Below are 25633 nucleotides of genomic sequence, written 5' to 3' on the forward strand. Positions count from 1 at the left end.
TTTCAGAAAGCTGACCTTGCTGTGGCTCCACTCACCATAACCCACATCAGGGAGAAAGTAATAGATTTCTCCAAGCCATTCATGACCCTGGGGATAAGTATCCTGTACCGGAAAGCCAATGGAACAGCCCCAAGTGTCTTTTCTTTCCTGAACCCACTGTCACCTGACATTTGGATGTACATCCTCCTTGCATACCTTGGTGTGAGCTGTGTACTGTTTGTCATTGCCAGGTAACGTCACTTAAGACATTACTACTTCATGTAAACCCTAAAATGACTTTCTACATTGAACAAACTTAATCTAGTAAATAGTATGCTTAATCTGAAAAGTTATTCTTCATCTCTTCTATTTTACTTAACATCTCTTCTAGCAAATTATAAGATTCTCTTAGGCCACATTTCATGGTGTAGTTTATTCATGAAGCACTACTAGTGATAGAGTATAGCCTTTTGATGAAAGGAACATACAAAGTGTGCACATTATATAGTGGACTCTATAAGCAGCATGTGCAGGTTTAGCAACAGGCTCACAAGAGTCAAAGTAGGTACAGTGGTGTGGTAGATCTGTATACTCCCCCCCCCCTCCATAGCAGTCCTCTTAAGCTAGCCATATGCACCGATATTATAATTGAAGCAAGGTTGTTGGTACATGTATAATGGCCTGCCAACCCTGACTGTTAACTATGGGCATCCAAAGAAAACTGTAGCACACCGATCAAACTTGTCTTGTGAAGAAAAGTGTTTTTATTGGCTCACGGCAGACATAAAGTTTGGCCAAACTTTATGTCTGCCGTGAGCCAATAAAAACACTTTTCAATTTGGATGTTCGAGTTATTTGGACCTTGAGCAGGAGGTCCTGTGGACTGTTTAGCACCCGGCACCCGAGAGGGTAATTACGTTCAGGTGAGCACTCTAATTCTGTGTTAACTGTGTTAGTAGCATTTTGACTTATGTCTTTACAAGTAGAAGAGTGGAGCTCAGGTGTAAGCACATAATTGTTCCTGCATTTACCAGTTGTAGTTCATGCTCTTGTTATCCTGATCCCATTCATTTAAGTAATATTAAAAAGCCAAGCAGTCTACTGCATTTCATGGTAAAATAGCACTGAATCATAAAAGTAAAGTTAGATACCAAATATATTTTAATAAATTAAAAAACACAAAAAAACACTCTTCAATCATACATTTGCTTTAAGATTATTGATGAAATATTACATAGTAACATAGTAACATACAGTAGTAAGTTAGGTTGAAAAAAGACACACGTCCATCTAGTTGATCCAGAGGAAGGCAAAAAAAAAAAAACCATCTGAAGCCTCTCCAATTTGCCTCAAAGGCGGAGAAAATTCCTTCCTGACTCCAAAATGTCTAGTCCCGGGATCAACTTGTACTATGAGCTAACCCTGTATTCCATCCAACCCCTTCTTAATACTATTTAATGTATCAGCCTGTACAACTGATTCAGGGAGAGAATATCCACATCTTCACAGCTCTCACTGTAAAAAACCCCTTCCGAATATTTAGGCGGAACCTCTTTCTTCTATCGGAATGGGTGCACTCGTGTCAGCTGGAAAGACCTACTGGTAAATAAAGCATTAGAGAGATTATTATATTTCTACATAGTTATCATATCACACATCCACATCTTCACAGCTCTCACTGTAAAAAACCCCTTCCGAATATTTAGGCGGAACCTCTTTCTTCTATCGGAATGGGTGCACTCGTGTCAGCTGGAAAGACCTACTGGTAAATAAAGCATTAGAGAGATTATTATAGTTATCATATCACCCCTTAAGTGCCTCTTCTCCAGCATGAACATCCCCAATTTGGCCAGTCTTTCCTCATAGCTTAGATTTTCCACACATTTTACCATCTTAGTTGCCCTTCTCTCTACCCACTCTAATTCAATATTGTCCTGTTTGAGCACTGAAGACCAAAACTCAATGGCATATTCTAGATGGGGCCTTACCAGTGCTCTATAAAGTGTAAGAATGACCCCAACCTCCATTGAATCTATGCCCCTTTTAAAACAGCCCTTGATGCTGCTGACTGGCATTGCTTGCTTAGCCAAGTTTATTATCTACAAGGACTCCAAGGTCCTTTTCCATTATGGATTTGCCTAGTGCAGCCCCATTAAGGGTATATAATGGCTTGAATATATTTACATCCCAGGTGCATGACTTTACATTTATCAACATTGAATATCATTTGCCACTTAGCTGCCCAGATTGCTAGTTAAGATCCTGTTGCAAGGATGCCACATCCTGGATGGAATTTATTGGGCTGGATAGTTTTGTGTCATCTGCAAACACTGATACATTACTTACAATACCCTCCCCTAAGTCATTAATGAACAAGTTAAATAAAAGAGGACCCAATACCGAGCCCTGAGAGACCCCACTAAGAACCTTACTCCAAGCAGAGAATGTACCATTAACAACCACCCTCTGTACCCGATCCTGTAGCCAGTTTCCTATCCATGTGCAAACAACTTCATTAAGCCCAACAGACCTTAGTTTAGAAAGCAGTCGTATGTCATGCACTGTATCAAAAGATTTGGCAAAATCCAAATAGATCACATCTACTGTCCCCCTCACTTTCCAGCATCTTACTTACCACATCATAAAAAGCAATCAAATTTGTCTGACATGACCTTTCCTTCATAAAGCCATGCTGATTACTGCTCATAATGCCATTGTTCTCATGGTCAAACCGAAAGGCTCATTTACATCCTTCCCTTGGACTGTATTGATTGATATTTGGGGAGGTGTTACTTTCTTTTAATCTTTCTGCAACTATGTTTTTATTGGATCTCTTTCTCTGTTCTTTGTCTTTTGAAGGGTCATTTACCAGTGCAACCAGCACAAGTTCTGGAGCACTATGGGGCCCATACACAAAGTACTTGTGACTGTACAATTGTAAGAGAGTACAGAATTGTGCTTGATGGTACAATACCAGAGCTGTCAACTTTGAATGCTTCCATGCCAGGGGATTGTGGGCGTGTCCCCCCATGACATCACCATGGGAAATGTACAGTTTGCATTTGTAAGCGACTGGACCCTGGGACAGTGATTGGGAATATTGGGAGACTTATGAAAATGTCAGGAGAGTTAACAGCTCTGCAATACGCAGGGTATCTGTTTTTCAAAAATGAACTACCCAAATGTTGTTCTTCTCAGCATAAATTGTGCAAAAAAGAGAGACAGTGGGTTAAACTTTAGCACTATAAAATGCAATTACACAAGAACATTCATGAGCACATTTGCATACATTCAATGTGCATTATGGTTTATTTAACCTTGAAATTTCCCCAAACTATCAATTCTTTTGCTGAGGAAAGGGATGGATTCCTTTTAAATGTAAAACATGCTGTACCTGCGCATAGAACATGCAAGATTTCAGATGCATTAGTCATAGTTACAGTACTTGTACCTATATTACCCTTTTTCAGGGCTAGAACTAAGGGTTGACAGAAGAAACATGTGCTTAGGCACAATGGTGGGCACTAGGACCTTAGGCATATACATCTGTTGCCTTCTCTAACTCCAGCACTGTGCATCCAACAACAAGCAAGCAGATGTGCAGGTGGGGTGGTTGGGCTTTTAGTCTTGCTCTTCTCTTTTTTGTCTAATGTAAAGAGCAAACTGCATTTCTGATTCACAGTCTTTAGTGGGCTATAATCAACTGCACATTGAATGCATGTAAAGGCACTTGAACCTGCTTCTTTGTAAATACCCTCCTTGAAGAACAAGATATTAGAATTTAGAACAATGCAAGGTAATCCATTGACTATATTTTTACAAGTCAATAAAGACAGCAGAAAAAACATATACATAACACAGAGCACAAAGAGTAAACCAGCAACTTTAATTTTATTGCTGAATTACTTCCACTTTCATAGAAAATCTAATTTAGAATGGAAGCAAAGGATAAGAGTGGGAGTAGATAAAGAGAGGACACATTATTTTAACATTAAGACTCCAATGGACAGAGAAAATAGTATTTAATTACCAGATAGAAAAATGTAGAGCTATACAAGGCTATGAATACATATTAATGTTAATATATATTAATATTCAGCAAGTATAAAAGTATTTTTTTGGACCCTTGCATAAAGCAGAAGTTGTTGAGAAAAAACTCGGTAGGCCCTGGGTCTCATGGGTCCCGTCAACCCAGACCTGTTCCCCTGCCTGTGCAGTCTTAAGTAGGAAAGAGTTAAAAGATGCCGGCACATGTACTCTCGCTCTCTTTGATGCACGGGAGGGGGTGCAGACATCGGGAGGAGAGCCCAGGAGGTTGTGACATGGACTCTTGAAGTTGCACCCCTGGAGGGCCTCCGATGCACCAGTCTGGCACTGATCAAGATAATTTCGACTGTGCAGCATGTATATTATCATCAGGGCCGGAACTAGGGGTAGGCAGAGTAGGTACGTGCCTAGGGCGCAAAGCTGGGGGGGCGCCAGGCACGTACCTGCTCTGTCACCTACCCCATGTCTGGTCCCGTCTCTTACCGACTGTGGCTGGTATTTTTTGCGGAAATGCACTTCTGTGCATGTGTGCATGCACACCATTTCATGCATGCGTGCTTGAGAGCAGTTTTGCCCATGTGCAATCGAGAGCACACTCAGCCGGCGCATGGCTGGCCAGGTTGCCTAGGGCGTCTGACGGGTTAGCCCTGCTCATGTACTTTGGTGTCTACTATAGATTTTCTGTTACTCCTTGATCTATGTAATGCTGCGTATGACAACTAAGTTACATCTTAGTGTAACATCCACAACATATGCATACCTCAAAGTAAAGTGATATCTGGGTGAGATGTCGTTATTTTTATTCTGGAAGGTGCAGGAGGTTAGAAGTTGTAGCCATTTACCAATATATTTGATTAATTGCATATTTTTGATAAAAAAATACCAATAAAAAAAAATACCAATAAAGTAACGCAACCCTTAATGCTACAACGTACAATGAGATTTCTGTACTTCCTACAAGCACAGTTTGGCATTTTCTTTCTTCAGTAGACTTGTGCCCTGCTTCTACAATATGAGGCCCATTCAGAATAGTTTGATATGATAAAATTGGATGAATTAGCTTATATAGAGCTCTGACATTAACCCAACTAAAAGCCTGTAAGACTGAGTCATGGCTGATCACCCCATATGAGTGCTCATTGCCACTTATAAGGAGGGCCAGCTTCATTTTATTATCCTTGGTTTTTTAAATGAGATGTCAGACAACTATCCAGATACTTTTGGTAATAATATATATTGAATATAGTTTGCACAGGTGGAGAGCTTTTTAACTAAAACACCCACTTATATTAATGTATGTTTCTGTGTCAAGCCAATATGTTTTGTCTGAATCACAGCCTGCAATTTCCATTAATATAACATGATAGACTATTGTATACATCTTAAGTGCAAGGAATGAATTAGAAAGCCTACTGTAGTTTCTTTTTTATCCAGTTAATAATATCAGACTTGGCTTGGAGCATGGCCTGAATTAATTATTGTTCCTCATCTGTATGAGTATCATAAATAAGGCTTGTTTCTCTCCTTCCTATCCAAACTGAGCCTCTCTAAAGTCTGAATTTGGCTAATCTCTGCCTTACAAGACACCTACACCTTTCGGCTCACAATGCATTTATCTGTAATGGATTTGCAGCTTGTCTGATCTCTAATCCATATTTATGGAATAAGGATAGAACCCTGTATTGCAGCCCTGCAGATGCCTGGCACAGAAAACCTTATGTAATACTTGAAGAACTAAGAGGAAAATTGTCTATCTATCATTGTCTTTCCCCACTGAGCACCCTATCTTTTATAAAATGTAATCCTTTATTTAATTTATTTACAATAGAAAGTACTTTTCAAATCAACACCTGCTGTGAATAATGCTTCCAAACATGTTGCCCTTTTCTGAAAGAACATGATATTAGAAACAGATATGCAAACATCAAGGAATTTGCTAGAAAAATATGAAATTATGTATAACCTTAAATCAGAGGCCCTGATAGTTTATACTGTTATAACAACCTGGGCCACAACATCGTCTCAAGGGCCACTGCTCATAGTTTTTTGTGTAGGGACCTTAAGTCCGGGCAACATGGCACTGGAACAAGTTTATCCTTGGGGGATACTGAGCAACATGAACAGCAATGTGAACATACAGCAAGACAATGCCAGGGGTCAGACAAGGAATAGGCAGGATTTTTCCCCTGATTCACCTTGTATGCAATACGGTGCCACTGATCCTGATTAGCAGAGCGGGGGCAGGTAAGTAAGTTTAGCGTGACTTGTCACTTAATTCCATGGTTTTTAGTGGGTGAGATCTTGGCTACACTTTGGGGTGGTATTCTAAAATATATAGCATGCATAGAGCTTTTTTTTAATAACCCATGCAGTAGCATTTGGGCATACGTTGTGCCTTTTATTACATATGGAGAGTCAATAGCATGTGATTTTAAAACACGAGACAACTGAAGCTAACAAACTTTTGACCTCAACTGATGATGTTTTGTCTTTTGTAGTCATATTTGAATATGCAAAGTAGAATTTGGATTCAGTTTTGGTATTCATCCAAATCTCTTTGAAGAATCTGTATTTGGCCACCTTCATTTATATTATTATTATTATTATGAGAAACATTAAGTTATCACTACCATGTTACAATAACTATTTTGAAATGAAGCTTGTATTCAAGCAATAATCATGTGCATTGTCTGGACTTTTTCTATGAAAAGACATGACACATAGATATATAGAAGAGGTTTTCAATGGAGGATATTTTATTTATTAAAGAAACTAATGATATAGTCTTTATTTGGGGTTATTATATATATATATATATATATATATATATATATATATATATATATATATATATATATATATATATATATATATTTGTATATGAGATTTGTGTGGGGGTTGCTAAAATCTGATCATAGAAAGGGGGCTATCAGATGGAGATGATGAATATTACAGTCAAGGTGTAAAATTAATTGTGCCAATACAGCTGCCGCATTAATAACTGTAGTGTTGATGTTTAGTTCCCATTCGAAAGAACTCCTTGACTGAGGTGTTAGACAATGTTGTGATTAGTGATTAGCCAGACACAAATTTGCGGCAAATTTTTTGCCGCCAGCGAATACATTTGCAAAATTGCTGCGAAAATTTGCCGGCGAAAATATAATTGACGCCGGAGACAATTCGAAGGGCCCATTTACTTTAATGGGCGTCAGAATTGTCACCAGCGTCAAAATTGTCGCCGGTGTCAAAAATATTTTGTCGCTGGCATTAAAAAAATGCGTTTTGCAATTTTTCGCCGTTTCGCGAATTTTGCAACGGGAGAAATTCGCTCATCATTAGTGGTGAAATTCATAAAATGTTGCTTCATGTTTCTAAGCACTGCAAATACTGTTTTGATATCTCCACAGCTGTAATACAAATTTTTCATTATATAGTCTTTAATCTACTAAATGTCCATGATATCAGGTATACGATTGTAACTAAATGGATTTTTTTATTTCTGAATAGAGTAAATAAAAAGTGTGCAATTACCAACTCTATCACTGGATGATCTCTTTATTAGTGATCTAATAATTGATGAAAAGAAGTGATGTTTTTTAAGTTGAGGGGACGCGTACTGTGCATAACCTTCTGCAAGCAGGACATTCTTAAGAAATGATCCATGCTGACATTCTAGGAGTAAGAAATAGTCATGTATTATATATCAAGTGCAGAAAAAAAAGTATACAGTATTATGCTAAAGTAGGCAAACTTTGGAAAAGTGAATTAATTGTTATGTCTATATATATAATGCATATATAACTAAACGCCAACCCCATCTGAGTTTATCCAGAGAGAGATCCATGTACAGTTAAGTTAAGTTTAAACAAAATATTTACTTACCAAATTTGTAATACTTGAATATTTTTCTTTAAAAGAAGGTTAAGCTCAGCAAATTGAATGTACAAATACATGACAAAAATATTTTAAAATCTAAATTAACTTACTTAAAGATGTGCAGTTCTATTTATCAACAGTTGCATTTTTGCAGTTTTAGTGGTTTTTGAAACCATGACTAAACCCACAAACTCTAAGAAGATTATTTACTAAAATCCGAATGTATCTAATTTTTTAAATAAAAAAACCACAACCAAACTCTAATACCCAATTTGACCTTATTTATTCAAAAAGCTCGATTTAATCGGTTTGGGTAGAAACTCTATAAAATAGAGTAAAAAACTTAATTGTATGATTTTTCCAGAGTGTTTTCTCAAATTTCTCAAATTTTTTCTGGCTTTTTCCCGAAACAGCCTGAATTTGTTGTATTTTTGGCCAGAAATGGTTGGATTTTCCAGCGCAGACCACAGAAACTTCAAAATAGGATAGGGCTCCTTTGCCAATGACTTATTCACAATCTCGGCAGGTCTGAGATGGCGGATTTTTGGATTCTGGCTTTTTGCTGCATCAGGCTTTAATAAATCTTGAAAAATTTATGTTTTAAAAAATACCCCATAAGTTTTGCCCCATAAAAAATTAATAATCCCCTAAAACGAGATTTATTTTAAAAAGTAGGAGCAGAAAATTATGCTGAACTCTGTGCTAAAAAATATGAATACCTTGAAAACCTCTAAAAATTATAATTCCTAACAAAAAAATATACAAAAACCTCTAGAAGTCCGAATTGATTTAGAAGGGTTAGATAAGATCAGCGCAGCTCCCATTGACTTCTATAGGACCTCAAAAACCTTTAGCTGGCAAAGTTTTGTATTAAGGTTTTTGTGTATTTTTCACTTCATAAATCTCACATTTTTAGAGCTTTATTTAAAAAATGAGAAAACCACAAATTTTTAGAGATTTGTGGGAAAAAAGGAAATTTGATTGTTAGTAAATGACCCCCTTAGCTTAATGAAAAGTAGTCTTTAGTAGGGTTGATGGCTAAAGAGGCAGGCAAAATTGAATAGGTTGGGACCAGTGGCTATAAGCTGACTGGGGGTCCTGGTAAGGCCTTGATGGGGGCTTGTGAATTGATCCTGTCAAGCCAAATGTCATCAGCTTTGGTTGGAAAGGACAAGGAGGGAGCAGGTAATGGGAACAGACAAAACTACCACTGGCAAAAGGCAAGAGAGGTAATGCTGATACTAGGAACATAAATATTACTCTTAAATAGTCAAGAGTTTTAACCAGGAACAGTCAGAGCATCTCAAAAACAAAATCAGGTGGGCATGCATTTTGGCAAATGCATTTTCATTAGTGGGTGCTTTAACTAATCAAAGTTTGTTCCAAACGCAGTGCTGACATCCCCCCATGCATATGTATTGGTACTACTATGTCCACTTCTTGGCACTGATAGGATAGCTGATAGGGAAATAGACACTGGAAGATGCCAGGAAGCCAACACTGAAACATGCAGGGCAGCTGGCACTGAACTAGGCAGGAAAGCTGGAACTCGAACAGACTGAGCAGCTGGCAGATTTTTGTGGGCACCAAGCAGAATACACAGATCACAGGTAATTGGTGCTAATGTGTTTCTGGTGCACTGACTAAGTGTCTTACAACTGCCATAAAAACAAATTTAATATCCTAGTTCAGTGCTGTCCAACTTCTGTGGTACTGAGGGACGGAATTTTTCTGGCCTACACAGTGGAGGGCCAATAATGGAACCCAGTGTTAGCTACTCCCTGTTTTTAAACCACATCCACTTTAACCCCACCCATGTTACCACAAGACGATGTCCACATTAATTGTGGTAACACCAAAAAAACCAAATGATTGGTGCTCACTGCAGGGATCACTTATCACTCATATGTGAAAAATGTAAAGTCATATTAAGACATACCCTTAAATCCATATACCTCCTCCTCCCCTGTCAGTAACGTAACTATGGGGTGGCGGGCCTGGGTGCAGATCGTGCAGCCACCCCCCCTCTGGAAGCTGGTTTTTCAGTGGGTTTCACTTGAGTGCAAACTACTGACAAGCTCGTAGGGGGTGCGGGCCCTGGTACAATTGCACCTATTGCTCCCCCGGTAGTTCCGCCACTGTCCCCTGTGGATAACACAGCTCTGCCAGCACATGATTTAACACCATAGGGGCCCCTAACAAAAATGTTCAAATGATAACAAACCCCCAGAACAAATACTATTCTTATGTTCCACAGACATAGCAGGGTGCACACACAGGCAGAGTATGGCACACACAGGGAGCATAGGGTAGGCAGAACAGAGCAGGAGACAGGGAAACCTATCAGGACCACTCTAATATGTACTACATACAATGACACAGTGCTGGTGCCCCTCCAGCAGTTTGTATGAGTGTGAACAGGTGAACAATGTGGGCAGTTTCAGTCTGGGTCTCAGGTGTAAACAGTACAGGTCTTTAGGGTGTGAACAATAGAGGTGTTACAAGTGTGAACAATGCAAGGGAGATTACATGTGTGAACAATACAGGGGATTAAAGTCTGAATTTGAGGTTTAAACAATGCAGGGGCCAGTTAATCTCTGTAGTGATATCTTTTAAAGTTTGCACATGGTAAACAGACACAGCAGCCAGACTTTCATGTGGGGGGCCACACAAGGGGGGTCGTGGGCAGCCGGTTGGACAGCCCTGTCCTAGATCAATAGTATATTACAGTATGTTCTTTTTTCTTATTATACTGTATAGCACTAAATGTTCATGTAAGTTAAGTCACATAATTTTGTTCTATTTAGAGCACTGGTTTCTATAAAAGCATGTTGTGCCCTTAAAAACCCCCATTCATGTTCTTGAGAACAGGGTAAAGAAGATTAGCCCATTGTTAATAAAAAAATGAAAACAAGTCTGAAGCATGCACTAGAGGTGCAGAAGTTGCTATTATTGTAGGTCAGTGACAGTGCCACTTAAAGACAGCTAAAAGGCTATTAGGGAGTATGAAAGAGAATAGATTTCACACTGCTAATAATGAGACTTCCAGCATTAGAGATATGTTGTTGCATGCAAGGCATTTAATCCCATAAGATTCTAAACTGATAGAGCCAAACAGCGGTTCTCCATTTGCATTAATATGACAGAAATTTGCAGGATGCTCTCTGAAGGAATTACTGCTAATTCTGTTTGCTAACAATTTTGTTTACCATTTTGGATTTTACATTGTAGATGAAGTCAGTGAATGAGCAGCTTGCTAAAAATCCACTCTACTCAGTGGAATGCCATTCTTGTAACAGGTTTGAAATGCCATTTATTCCAATGCACATTTTTCAAATCCATTTTAACTTATATGACTATTGTAAAATATGTCTTTTTATAGGTTAGAACAGGGACTCTTAATGAGATTTATTATAAGGGACATGGTGCTGATGGCATGCAAATCATGTGTAAGAGAGTACTTGTACAAAAGCACTTTAAGCTGTTGTTTAACACTTTCATTTTGCATATAGACTGTATACATCAGGAGAGTGGTGTTGTTTAGTTATTAATCTTGCTGCCTTGCAACACAGGGAGTCTAGTTATGACCAGAGCATAATTTGTGATGAACAACGTTTTCTGCAAGTTTTGCCACAAAAATGACGCCCATGAACCATAATGGGTGAAAAAAAATTAGATGCGTGTCAAAAAATTGGCACACAATTTGTCGCATGTCACAAAAATGTTGTCGCCCATAGATTTCAATGTATTTTGCCAAATGTTCGCCATTTCATGAATTTTTGACGAAGCGAAACGGGTCAGATACGCCCATCACTACTTGCCACTTCTTTTCTTGGTCTATTGAAAATGACCCTGACTAATCCTGATCAACCTTCTGAAGGCTCCAACTGATATATGTATATAAAGGATTTCCCTATATATATGATTCTCTGCTCTTTTTGCAGAGTACATATGATTCTATATTTTAAAGCTCTGTAGTTAATATTCACAGTAAGCTCTGGGTTTACCAGTCACTGATTGCACCTTTTCAGTGGATCGCGTAAGGCACTTGACATTTGTAAATAAGACATTATGAAACCGATTCATTCTACCAAATGTTTGTCAACTTGTAATTAATAAGATCATTAACTTCTTCATAAAAGATAATTAAATATGCCTAGATCATGTATTAATATTAATTTGGTAGTAAACTCTATCTCTATGTACTATGCCCCTCTGGAAAAATTATAAATTCATTAACGATGTCAAAATATGTTTTCCTTAAAGTTAAAATATTTGAGAAAATATTTATAAAAAATATAGGTATAAAATCAAATATATAATTGTTAATGTTCCCTCTACTGTAATTTATGAAGATGTCAGCTCTGAGTTACGCAACCATATAAAATCACAAGGCCACAGGCACAATAAAGGGGTGGTTCACATTTAAGTTAAAGGAACAGTAACACAGGGGGACAAATTCACTATGCGCCGAAGTGCCTAACGCTAGCGTCAAATCGCTAGCGTTGACCATTTTTCGTTACTTCGCAAATTCACGCTAGTGTAACTTCGCACCCTTACGCCTGGCGAATTTGCGCAACGGATGTAACTACACAAATTCACTAACGCGCACATTGTTCTGAACGCTATCTTTTACACTAGACTTCCTTCGCCACCTCAGACCAGGCGAAGCGCAATATAGTAGATAGGGATTTCTTCAAAAAAAGTTAAAAAATTTTCTAAGTCCCAAAAAATGCTGGCGTTTTTTCTATATTATGTGTGATAGGCTGAAAAAGATCGAAAACATTTTTTGGGGCTCCCCTCCTTCCCCCCTACATTTCCTAACTCATGGCAACTTAACTATACAGTGGGCACATATGTAGGGCAAAATTAAAATTTTATTTGATGTTTTTCAGGTTTCCTAGGCATTTGTAGTGCTGCTACATATTCCTCCATTGAAATTTGAATTTGGCGCCGTATGCAAATTGACCATCGCTATCGTAACTTTGCTTCGCTTAGCGAATCAATGCTAGCGCAACTTGCAACCTTACGCTACCCCTGAGTGCAACTTCGGATTTTAGTGAATTTGCGAAGCGCTGGCGAAACTACGCCTGGCGAAGTGCGGCGAAGTTACGCCTGGCGCAACTACGAATCTTAGTGAATTTGCCCCCAAGAAATGTAAGTGTTTTAAAGTAATGAAAATATCATGTAGTGTTGCCCTGCACTGGTAAAACTGATATGTTTGCTTCAGAAACACTACTATAGTTCATATAAACAAGCTGCTGTGGAGCAATGGCGGAAATTGAAAAACGGCTATATGGCACAGGTTAACTAATGGATAATAGATAACACCATTAGACAGACAGAGCTTATTGGCTACCTGCTGTGTAACCTGAGCCTTTTCTCCTTTGAATGGCTGCCCCCATTGCTACACAGCAGCTTGTTTATATAAACAATAGTAGTGTTTCTGAAGCAAACACAGCAGTTTTACCAGTGCAGGGCAACATGGCATAATATTTTTATTACTTTAAAACAATTTCATTTTTTGACAGTACTGTTCCTTTAACTTTTAGTATGTTTGGCTTAATCTAAGCAATTTTTCAATTGGCCTTCATTTTTTATTTCATATAGTTTTGAATTATTTGCCTTCTTCTTCCGACTCTTTCTAATGGGAGTCACGGACCCATCTAAAAAAAATTGATTTGTAATGCTATAAATGTATTATTATTGCTACTTTCTATTGCTCATCTTTCTATTCAGGCCCTCTCTTATTCATATTCAAATTGGTGCATGGTTGATAGGATAATTTGGACACTAGCAACCAGATTACTAAAATTTAAACTGGAAAGATATTGAATAAATAGCTATATAACTCAAAATCTACAGATACTAAAATACGAGAACCAATTCAAATTGTCTCAAAATATCACTCTCTAAATCATACTTAGGGGGGGGGTTATTTATTAAAGCTCGATTATTTCTGTTCAGGCTTTTTGGGATGAAAACTTGATTTATTATACCCCAATGCTGCAAAAAACCCAAATCCTAAAATTTTCCATCTCAAACCTCAAGGTCATCATCATTTGAAGATATTGGGGTTTGTGATAGCAAAATTTGGGGTTTTTGGCCAACAATCTGAAAAAAACAGCGTTTCAGGAGAAAAATCATAAAAATTGTATGATTCGGGTTTCGCTTGATTTTATCAAGTTTTTTCCAGATCCGATAAATTTGATTTATTTTAATAATAAATAAGACAAAATCATGGATGGGAGTTTCGGTCAAGCTTTTTTTGTTTAAGATATGAGATAAAATCAGATTTTAGTAAATAACCCCCTTAAAGTTAATTTAAATAACCCTTTTACGACACATGCTTTCAGTTATGCATATAGTACCTGCTGCCCTATACAGAGTACCAAATATCATCCATTATTTAAGTATCACTATATTGATAATTTTTTTGTATTGCCCTTTTAATGCAATGCTAAGTAGAAGATATGTTGCTCGCCCCAGAGATACAATTTGTGCAGGAATGACTGTTATTTCATTGTATTTTCCTCATGCTGAACATTCATTCTCAGGGCAAGAAAGACTAAGAGGAAGAAAAATGTAATGTATTAAATAAGAAATTATATCTGTACTTAAACCTACCATGATATAGAAGAAGCCTGAGGGTAATTGTCAAACAGGCTTGTCTTCTAATGTACAGTCTGCATTTAGATGGATTGAACATGGAGTAAATGTCACTTCATTATGACTCTGGTCTGGTTTTAATGGATTTTACAAGCTTTCTTTCACTGAGCTTAAGTTACTGATATTCAACTCTTAGAATATTCTCTCTGATTTGACTTGGGTGTTAGGAGGCTTGCATGCTTGAGCCCAGTGGCATACGTTCTGTCGTTCCTTTGATCTTCATGCTCAGCCATATTCTCAGTCGTTAATCAGACAAAGGTCTTACACTGGGTTATCATAGGAATCTTCAGCAGCTAATTGAAAGCAGAATTGGAAACCTGTTGATTGTAGTAAAATGAAACAATATTCAAAGAGCCAATTTGATAAAGCATTGTAACAGAATAACATAAAGTTCTCAGCTTATCTCTAGCTGTGAATGCCAAATTGTCATATTTTTGTGTTTGATATTGAATTCTGGTGAGGGGATCCATATTAAGGATGGTAAAGATATTTTGCTATTGTAATTATTATTTAACTGTAATAATTATTGTAAAAATATATCATTCTTTTATTTTCTTATTAACATATGAGTCGTACTTATTGTTATTAATCAATTCATTTTTGGAGAGAAAATGATAGAAAAACATCTTCTTTAACTGAATAAGATTCACTCACCCTCATTTTCCTTGGTAGGGAGGAAAAAACAATGGACCTGTAGTTTCAGTAATTAAACTGTCATTCCTATACACAAAACAACTGCTTCATCAGGGAGTAATGGTTGTCCAGTTGCTATGGCACCCTTATGGTACCAGTAGAGTAAACAGTTCTCTTACAAATGACCTAAATAACTGCCTAGCACCCAGAAGCAGGGTCAGATTAGAGGGCCCAGGGCCCACCGGGGTTGCTGCTTCGGGGTCCCCACACACTCCCCGGGCCTCCTGCCCTCTCGGCGAAGATACTTTAGTCACCTCAGGCCCCTCTCCCCACCCTAGCCGCAACCCACCTCCAACCTCCAATGCCTACTTTTTTTCTTGCTCGTGGCCCCACCTGGCCCACCAGGTTTTTTCCCAGGTGTCCCACCAGCCCAGTCCGACCCTGCCCAGAAGAGAGCAGGAGATTTTAGTGTCAGCTTTTAGTATACTTAGATCTTCACAACCACCCTTGTCCATATACAAGTGTAGTGGTATGTCCCCACCATCACCACCAAGTCATGAAAAGCTGATTAGCCAGGTGCAAATTTTCGGCGTTTCGCCGCCGGCGAATAAATTCACAAAAATTTGCTGGCAAAAAATCTGCTGTGTCAAAAAAATCTGGGTGTGCATAGCCCATTGACTTTAATGCATTTGGACAAAATAGGCGCGTGTATAAAAATTGTAGCGGGCGTCGCAATTGATGCGTGTCAAAATAATTTTAATGCCCATTGACTTCAATGCATTTTAACAATGTTTTGCTTCACCTGAAAATTCGTGAAAGTCATACTTTTTCCGGCGAAGTGAAACGGGACAAATTCGCCCATCACTACTGAAGACAACTTAATTGGAATACAGAATGATGATAAATATTTTTGTAGTGGATTCATACCTCAGTGAAATAATAATACTAAAAATAACAACAAAACAACGATATACAAATGGTGGCATAGAAATGTATAAAAGGCACATTCAAAAGATACTACAAAAAATAAGAAAAAATACAGGGATTTGATGAAAACTATTTATCATCAAATACAGGCAGAAAAAGCAAACAGTAAAATTGGAATGAGTCAGATGTCTTGGCTGATTACTTCATAGATTGACCAGATAGACAGCAGTCGTCAAGTCTTTAGTTACATTATTCAGCCCTTATCTGATATTTTTAACAAATAGGTAGAGGAAGAGATTGATAGAAATTCATGGAAATTATCATCCCTAACGAAGAGATGTACAGGGGAATGTAATTAAAGTCGCAAAGCGCAAAACAATTCGCTCCGATAAGACTAAAAATCCACCTCTCGCAGTGTAACATTGTTCCTTAAACTGTTATTGCATTGCAAATTGTAATTGAAGTGCTTGAAGGTGTCATAATCATTTGGAGCAAATGTAACAACTTTTTCAGTAAGAAGTTTTATTACATTGACTGCGCAACTATAAAATTCGCAAACAGCCGTCCATTGTCGGAAGTGGTCGCTAAACAGTTTACGTGCTCACGCGAGCTACATTAAAATTGTGCAAAGCAAAATTTGTTCGCGCAAAGGCATAACTTGTCGCATTGCGAATAGTTTTTCCGTTATCGACTTTTATTACATTCCCCTCATAATCTAAGTTTAACCCTGCAACCTCTTTGCACATCCTAAATGACTTGACCCTTAGGGGGAGATGTAATAAATGTCAGAAGCGAAAATTAGCATTTTGTAGTGTAATATTCTTCATTAGACTGTTATTGCATTGTAAATTCTATTTGCACATTTGCATTCTTGAAGGTGGCTACACGAAAGTGGAGAGCTCAATACCCCCAGCAAAATAACACAGTGTTGGGTGCTGGTTCTAAAGACCAATCTCCCACAGACTGGCCAAACTGTCAATGCAGAAAAATCCAGTAGCACACAAATAAGCTGTAAACGTGCAGAATTGTATTTATTCAGCTCATAGACACATGTATAAAAGGCAATGTTTCAGGCCACCGTAGGCTTGTTAAAGGGCCCAAGGGAGCCTGAATGTTGCCTTTTGTACATATGTCTATGGGCTGAATAAACACAATTCTGCACTTTTGCAACTAACCAGTGTGCTACTGAATTATTCTGCAGTGCTTAAAGGTGGAGTAATCTTTTGGGACAAAGATAACTTTTTCAGTAATTATTACATACGCTTTGCACTGGGCTATTGTATTTATAATGTGTCTTCTACTGTTGGAAATGGTCACTAGACATTTTTTGGATTCGCAAAAGCTATATTAAGGAGGTGATTTACTAATGTTCAGATTTCAAATTTTTGCCACAATTTTTTCAAAAACTGGAATGTTTGGTATTATTAAGCACAAAAAACTCAAATGTAAAACTTTGGCATCTAAAAGGTGACGAGTTCATGTAGAAGTCAAAGGGAGTTGTCCTAGGCAAAATTTAAGGCATTTTTAAATTAGGATTTTTTTTCAATTTGTAATCCCACAAATTCCGGTTTTAAAGCCTATAAATGCTGACAAATTTAAGGTATTTAAGTTTTTTCCACGACTGTATTCAATTACGTTTTTTTACATTCTGTTTTTTTAATAAATGAGCAAACTTTTTTTAAAATTGTGAGTTTATTCAACGTAGAAAGAATTTCTAACACCTCACAAATTCAAGTTTTGTAAATAGGCCTCTGAATGTACGAAAATGTAAATTTGTTTGCACTAAGGAATACATTTTCACTATGTGAATATTTTCCTCTTACCGACTTTTATTATATTTTCCTGTTAATATCCATTGTCCAGCTTTTCTGAAGGTATGGTATACAAAGTGGCATCCTACACAATCTCCCCTGATAATTCCATAATAATAATTCCCTGACAGCAAAGCACCCTTTTAGATCCTGAAATGTCCTTTCCTCTAATCTTGTTCTCTGTACTTTCATGTGAGCGATGAAGTCCTCGGAGAGATCTTTTATTGATCCTGAATATATATTTATACATAGTCATCATATTCCTTTGTAAGCATCTTTTCTTTTTCCCTAGTGAGTAAAACCCAGCTTTGAAAGACTTTCAAAAAACAAACACAAATCTTCTTTTCCCACTACCTTGTACTTTGTCTAGTTTTATTGATTGCTAAATAAATAAATATATATATATATATATATATATATATATATATATATATATATATATATATATTTATATATATAATTGATATTCTTTATGATTGATATTTTATTTAGCTCATGGGAGCTACATCGCTCTGATGTATGTCTCTTGTATGATGCTACACAACTTAGGTCAGCAACAGTTATTATGCATTATAATAGGCTGTAAGGTATCGATAAACTCTGCACATAAATATATATATATATATATATATATATATATATATATATATATATTTATTTATATATACACTATGTCCTATAGATGTCCTACATAATTGATCTAGGTGAGTTTTGGTGTGTGTGTGTGTGTGTGTGTGTGTGCGTGCGTGCGTGCGTGCGTGCGCGCGCGCGCGCACCATTTTCTTAAGTCATCAAATGTTTATTGTAACATCACTGTGCAAGAAATATATATATATAAATTTAATATACACATATTTGGTATCATTAGTTTTATCTTTTCAGTGCTTTCACAGCATGTATCCTTTTGTATTTTCCTGTAATTATCCTTTAGTGAAATCATGATAATCCACTTCATATCTCTATTTGCTAATACATACATATATATATATATTATTTTTTATTTTTTTTTTCAGTTTCCATAGCATTCCCCACAGAAAACTATAGGTTTCAGTGCAGCTCTTTGTCAAAAATAATTAAATGCGGTACACGTCCCTGTTTATCAATTCTTCATACTTGGTTTTCAGGACCTCAGAAGTCTTTTCTTGCAAGTGCACTTCTTTGCATAAAAGTTTTATGATTTTACTCATTTATGCAGTGAGAGTTTGCCTGCAGTTCTGCTTGTTGGGCTACTTAAAGCAGTTCAATTTGAAGAGTTGACATTGCGTTAATGGCACTCTTTGATGCAAGAGCTTAGTCTGTATGACTGGCAGAGGTCAGATCATCAGTGAAACTTGTACTAGGTCATCCCTGGAGATTATAGATAAGGAAGTTTAAACAGCACAGAGGATTCAATTTTACATAATAAGGACAGGGAATATTCACAAACACAAAGTGAGGAGAAGATCTTTTAAGTAAAATCAGGAGATGCATACAGGAGCCTCCACACAACAAAAGAACGCAAGGGCACCAATTATCATTTCCCACTCCCAAATTATAACAGGAAAATGGGTCTGATTCTTATAGTAAAGCCCCTAATCAAACTAGATAAAAGGCCAAGGTGGACCTGAAACATTGAAGATCATACTTTGTGTCAGTATATTGTCAGGTATGGGATCTGTTATCCGGAGACCTGTTATCCAGTCTCCCATAGACTCCATTTCATCCAAATAATCCAAATTTTTTAAATGATTTCCTTTTTCACTGCAATAATAACAGTAGCATGTACTTAACCCAAACTAACATAATGAATCATTATTGGAAGCACAACTAGCCTTTTGGGTTTATTTAGGGGCAGATGTATTAAGGGTCGAATATCGAGGGTTAATTAACCCTCGATATTCAACTGGCAAATTAAAATCCTTCAACTTCGAATATCGAAGTCGAAGGATTTTGCGCAATTCGTTCGATCGAACGATTCAAAGGATTTTAATCCATCGATCGAAGGATTATCCTTCGACCAAAAAAAGATAACCAAGCCTATGGGGACCTTCCCCATAGGCTAACATTGACTTCGGTAACTTTTAGGTGGCGAACTAGGGGGTCGAAGTTTTTTCTTAAAGAGACAGTACTTCGACTATCGAATGTTTTGAAGTCGAAGTCGTAGTCGATGGTCGAAGTAGCCAAAAAAACACTTCGAAATTCAAAGTATTTTTTCTTCAATTCCTTCACTCGAACTTAGTGAATGGGCCCCTTAATGTTTGCATGATTTTCTATTAGACTTACGTTATGAAGATCCAAATTACAGAAATATCTGTTATCCAGAAAACCCCAGGTCCTGTGCATTCTGGATAACAGGTCCAATACCTGTAAAAGCTTTTTAATTATATGAATTTAATGGAGTTCTGACTAAACTTTTTCTAATCTATTGAACTGGTGGATAGCGACCATTAAACCCAATATTCAAATACCAGTGGAGAGCTTACTACTAGCTATTTGAAACACAAAACATTTCATGGCGATAAAGACATATCAAATGAAAGACTACTTATGCTTATGCTTATTTTCTTTCTATGCTGTTAATGGAAAATAATCATCTCTTAATAACAAAAAAAACTGTAAAAGTAAAAAAACTAGAAAAAAGCGAAAAAGCTTATAAACTGGCAAGAACAAACACAAAAAAGAGACAGAGTTGTGGGACCACTAACATATGATGCATTGCACATAAACAGTGAATGTGTTTTGTTCCAGGTTTAGTCCATATGAATGGTATGACGCTCACCCGTGCAATCCAGGAACTGATGTGGTAGAAAACAATTTCACTCTGCTCAACAGCTTTTGGTTTGCCGTTGGAGCATTAATGCAGCAAGGTATGGGTTCCTTATTTTCATTATGTTTGTGTCTCGCATGGTTCCTGAAATTAACATTTTGCTGCTTTTTGACAGCTCCAAGATAAAAACCCTAGCAGCTCTTGTCAAGGGAGAAAAAAAGGAGCACATGAAATAATGTTGTCACCTTCACTGTCACAAAGCGACACAGAGGAACTATGTTACAATTTGCTGTCACAAAGCAACAACGGTTTTTGGAAGTGGAGTTTTGTCTCCTGCAATTACAGAAACGCATGTCAACATGTGAACAGTATAGTGAAAATTAAAGAAGAGTTGCTGAGGTATTCAGATCTGGTACAATGGCCAACCCCTCCAGATTACTGCACCTTGAGTAGTTACTCAGCATGCTTAGAAAAGGGAAGAAGATAAAATAATTTCACCAATCAAAAAATAGAAAATATAATGCAATAGAAGGAAGGCGTTATTTGTGGCGTAATACTGGAAAGGCTTAAATTTAGCAATATGCGCAGTACTTTTGCAGATTCATTCTTGACCCAGGAGATTTCATTGTTTACCCAAAGGATCATCCAAAAAACTCCTTCAGTCTTTACAACTAAGACAGTTAAGGTCCCCGTCTGACCTCATGAATTTGTTCCTCCAAATATGCATGTTTAAAGAGACTTTGGGGCAAATTCACTAAGATCCGAAGTTGCGCCGGCGACAGCTTCGCCACACTCTGCCACACTTCGCCAGGCGTAGTTTCGCAAGCGCTACTCAAAATCACTAAAATGCGAAGTTGCGCTCAGGGAGGAGAACGGTAGCGAAGTTGCGCTAGCGTTATTTCTTCAAGCAAAGCGAAGTTACGCTAGCGATGACTAATTTGCATACGGCGCCAAGTTAAAGTACAATGAACGTATATGTAACAGCAAATACATGACACTACACAAGCTGGGAAAGCTTCATAAAATAAAATAGAGTTGTTATTTTGCCCTATACATGTGCCCACTGTATAGTTTAGGTGCCATATGTTAGGAAATGTAGGGAGGAAAGAGGGTACCCCAAAAAAAATGTACGATCTTTTTCAGCCTATCACCCTTAAAAAAGGAAAAGACACCAGCGTTTTTTGGGACTTAGAAACAATTTCAACTTTTTTTGAAGCAATCCCTATCTACTCTATTGCACTTCGCCTGGTCTCAGGTGGCGAAGACAAGTCTGGCGCAAGAGGTAACGTTCAGTAAAATGTGCAAGTTCGTGAATTAGCATAGTTACACCCCATTCGCCATAGCGCAACTTTGCCTGGTGTTAGGGTGCAAAGTAGCGCTAGAGTAGGTCCACTTCGCTAGCGAATTTACGCCAGTGCCCGTTAGTAAATCGACGAAGTAACAAAATGACATCACGCTGGCGTTAGCCGCTTCGCGCTTTAGTGAATTTGCCCCTTTGTCATCATGTTTGGAAATGCAAAATGATGAAAAAATGCATAGTCATAGAATGGCATCAGAAAAACCAAATGTCAAATGATCAGTGGATCCAGAGATACAGGCTGCTGAACTCAATAGGAAATGTTTTTTTCACAATAAATTAAAGCATTTCCAGCCAATAGAAAGGCTTGAATAAAGTGGTAGGACCAAGGCAGGAAAAAGTCAGTAGCTTGCAAAAGGTTGATGACTGGGTCTCTTTAAGCACTGCATGCCCTCCCTATACATACACTAACAGCACACACAGTGAAGCTAAACACAAACCCAGAAACATACCAGGAAAATACCATCAACAACACAGGACATCATACCTTAGCTATACATATTGTACTCACAAAAATCTTCTCAGCCCTAAACCTGCCTATTACTACATAACATTACAGCTGCCTCCCACTCCTTTCACACTGGTCAGCAAGTCACATACTAATGTGGCAGCACCCAGTACAGTAATACTACAGTACTGTAATACTGTATAACGTGACATTCACCCACATTAGATCATAGAGCCAAACAACACCAAAAAACACTCAAAAATATGGAGTTAATAATGGATAATGTTCCATTTGGCCCCTATCTGTGCGCCTTGCCTTTTTTCATACTATCACACAGCGGAAAGGTTTTTTCCCATTCTATATGTTGATAATGCATTCTGACTTGGTATTTGCTTTATGATATTTTGGCATAAGCTTGCTACAGTAGGGTAAAGATTAAAGAACAATGTGCTAGTCCATTAGGCTGAGACAAAAAGGTACATTTGAACATAGTGTAATGTGTAAAGTTCAAAATGAACACCCAAACACAAATCACCATGTTTTTTACCCACAGAGTTTTTCCACAAAAATGTAAAAGCAAGCATACACTAAGGTGCATCCATCACAAATTGCATATGATGCACAGATATGGATTCAAAACGAAAATTAGTTTTAGTAAATCATGAGCATGTTGCATCAAACAATTTGGTTTGAATTACTTTACATTGCAAGGCAGTTTGAAGGGGTTCATTGACACCCCAAATTACAAAATAGTATGGATGGATGCAAGTACCTTTCTGAACATCACCATTGTGTGATCTATTTTGTGGCCATTTTAGTGCTCTACACTTCAGTTTATATGCTTTATTAAAAAAGGCTCAACTAAACATGCTTGGGAAGTAAGAAAAGTCAGGGAGTAAAGAAGACAAGCAACAAATCTCATGTGTTGTCCATTGTAAAGATCATTCAATGAACAGGTTTCTTACTAGGAGTATGCTGCATTACACTCCATTGTTATTACTAGAGACAAGTGAGACACTTTGTCAAGTTTCTATGGATAGATTCCTCACACTGTTGCAGATTGTAATAAATGCTCTCATTTGTACTCTCATGCATAATTTTTTCATTATACTCTGTTCTGATGAAGACTGATATAGGAAAGAACTAGTGTGAAGGTATTCGCTTATAATCCCTACCATTCCTATTTTGTATTGAGTCTATCAAGAATTACTGTATATTATTCAAGGTTTAGCTTGCATGTTACAGTTGCTCTGAAAGTTTCTCTTGCTATAAATAAAAATGGAGCAGGTTTTTCACAAGGTATAATTGCAGAACAACAAAAAGGGCATTTAAGAAGTTTTGGCAGAAATTTCATCAAAACTAAAAATGTTTGAATGGCAAGAAATACTGGTCTGTGTGAATTTAGAATCAAGCAGAATGAAGCTGAGAGAGAGAGAGAATATGATAAAAGCCTTACATTAAGCTCTCCTGAGATGGTTAGTGGGAGTTATTATTTGAGAGGGACAATGAAAATATAAAGCAACTGAGCTAGAAATACATTCAGCAATGGCATTTTGATGGCTACCGGTAGATGTTAAATGACAGAAGGATTCCAAGAAGAAGGAGTTACAATCAAGGTCAGTTAAGGTTAACTAAAAGGTCAAGATCTGAGTGTAATGGGAAGTGTTGGCTTCTTGTAAACATTTGATGGTAGAAATATAATTTGTGAAATATAATGAATATAGTTACAAAGTAAATGTGGTTAAAAGGCATCTTGAGTAACAACAAGAACAGCAGTTCCATGCATTTAATGGATTTAGTCAATTTTATTGAGCCACAGACTGGCTTGTCATGGATTTCAACATTTCATCATTCCTGACAAAGTGAGGTTTATCTTCCTAAAATGTTAAAATTCATCACAAGCCAGACTGTGGCTCAATATAACTGTTTAACCCCCATATCTGTAATATAAGGCACTACGTTTGCCCAGGAGCAGAAAACAATAGCAACCAATACAATTTTTGCTTTTAAACAGGTGGCCACTGTATGCTACCTGCTGATTCATTGCTATAGATTACTGCACCTGGACAAACATAGTGCCTTTTATTATACAAACCCATAAAAGCCTTAAATGCATGAGTGCCATTCAAGATAATAATACAAGGTGATGTCTAGTCAGACATCCAGGGAGCTAGATCACCATAAACTTTTGTATAAACAAAATGCAGTTTTTATTTTAATAATTATAAAAGTATAATTTAATATAGATTTTTTAATATAAAAGTCACAGATGTACAGTATAATGTTTTTTCAAGGTGAAAGCTGCAGAAGGATACAATGCCCATTTGAAAATGATTCCAGTATGTATCAGAGGGAAAAATATTCCTTTTCTGCTCCACTCGGACAGTTGGTCCTGGTTTGTAATTATTTATCCTTATTTTATTAATCCTTCTTTTAGGGTCCGAGTTGATGCCAAAAGCTCTGTCCACAAGGATTATTGGTGGTATCTGGTGGTTTTTTACTCTAATCATTATTTCATCCTACACGGCCAACCTTGCTGCCTTTCTTACTGTGGAGAGAATGGAATCTGCCATTGATTCAGCAGATGACTTGGCAAAACAGACAAAGATAGAGTATGGAGCTGTTATAGATGGAGCCACCATGAATTTCTTTAAGGTAATAGCTTGTTCATTAAACAGATTGAAAATTAGATGTATTTGCTTGGCACTTTCCCCTTTTGTTGAAGATCATACTAACATCTAACCTGTATAAGAATAATTAAAGATACTCTTTTATAGCTCCAATGCAGTTCTCGACTAAGTTGCATTTAGAAATGAATTAGGGAATTACTTTTACCTTGGGGCTGCCTAAACACTATAAACAAGTTAATGTTCACATATTAGATATTGCTCAATATTTGTTTAAAATACAAACATTAGAAACCTCAGATAACTTTTCTCACATCTTTCCTAACCAGAAAAGACCAGCAGGCCTCTGTCTTTCTCCTGACAACTTCCTTGGTGGGCAGAATGGTTAGAAACTGGCCAGCAGGTGGCACTGTTGCAACAAATTGCTTTCATATTAACAGTACATGTATCCATTCATATCTTGGAATTTAAAAAAAAAATGAATGAATGTAAGTTGCAAAAGTGCTTAGAATA

The 25633-nt window shown here is 37.3% G+C and overlaps 1 protein-coding gene across 1 annotated transcript in view; it reads left to right on the forward strand.

The window, feature by feature from the left end:
• LOC108707504 (glutamate receptor ionotropic, kainate 3) overlaps positions 1 to 25633 on the forward strand; it is a gene marked incomplete at its 3' end in the record, with an annotated part of 197164 nt that overhangs the window by 150031 nt on the left and 21500 nt on the right. Inside the window, exons 11-13 of the mRNA XM_041582147.1 lie at positions 7 to 230; positions 20670 to 20788; positions 24931 to 25148. Coding sequence (XP_041438081.1) covers positions 7 to 230; positions 20670 to 20788; positions 24931 to 25148 — 561 coding nt within the window. The remainder of the gene's footprint in view (positions 1 to 6; positions 231 to 20669; positions 20789 to 24930; positions 25149 to 25633) is intronic.

The sequence above is a fragment of the Xenopus laevis genome, chromosome 2L, assembly GCF_017654675.1.
Source record: "Xenopus laevis strain J_2021 chromosome 2L, Xenopus_laevis_v10.1, whole genome shotgun sequence".
NCBI classification, from domain to species: domain Eukaryota; kingdom Metazoa; phylum Chordata; class Amphibia; order Anura; family Pipidae; genus Xenopus; species Xenopus laevis.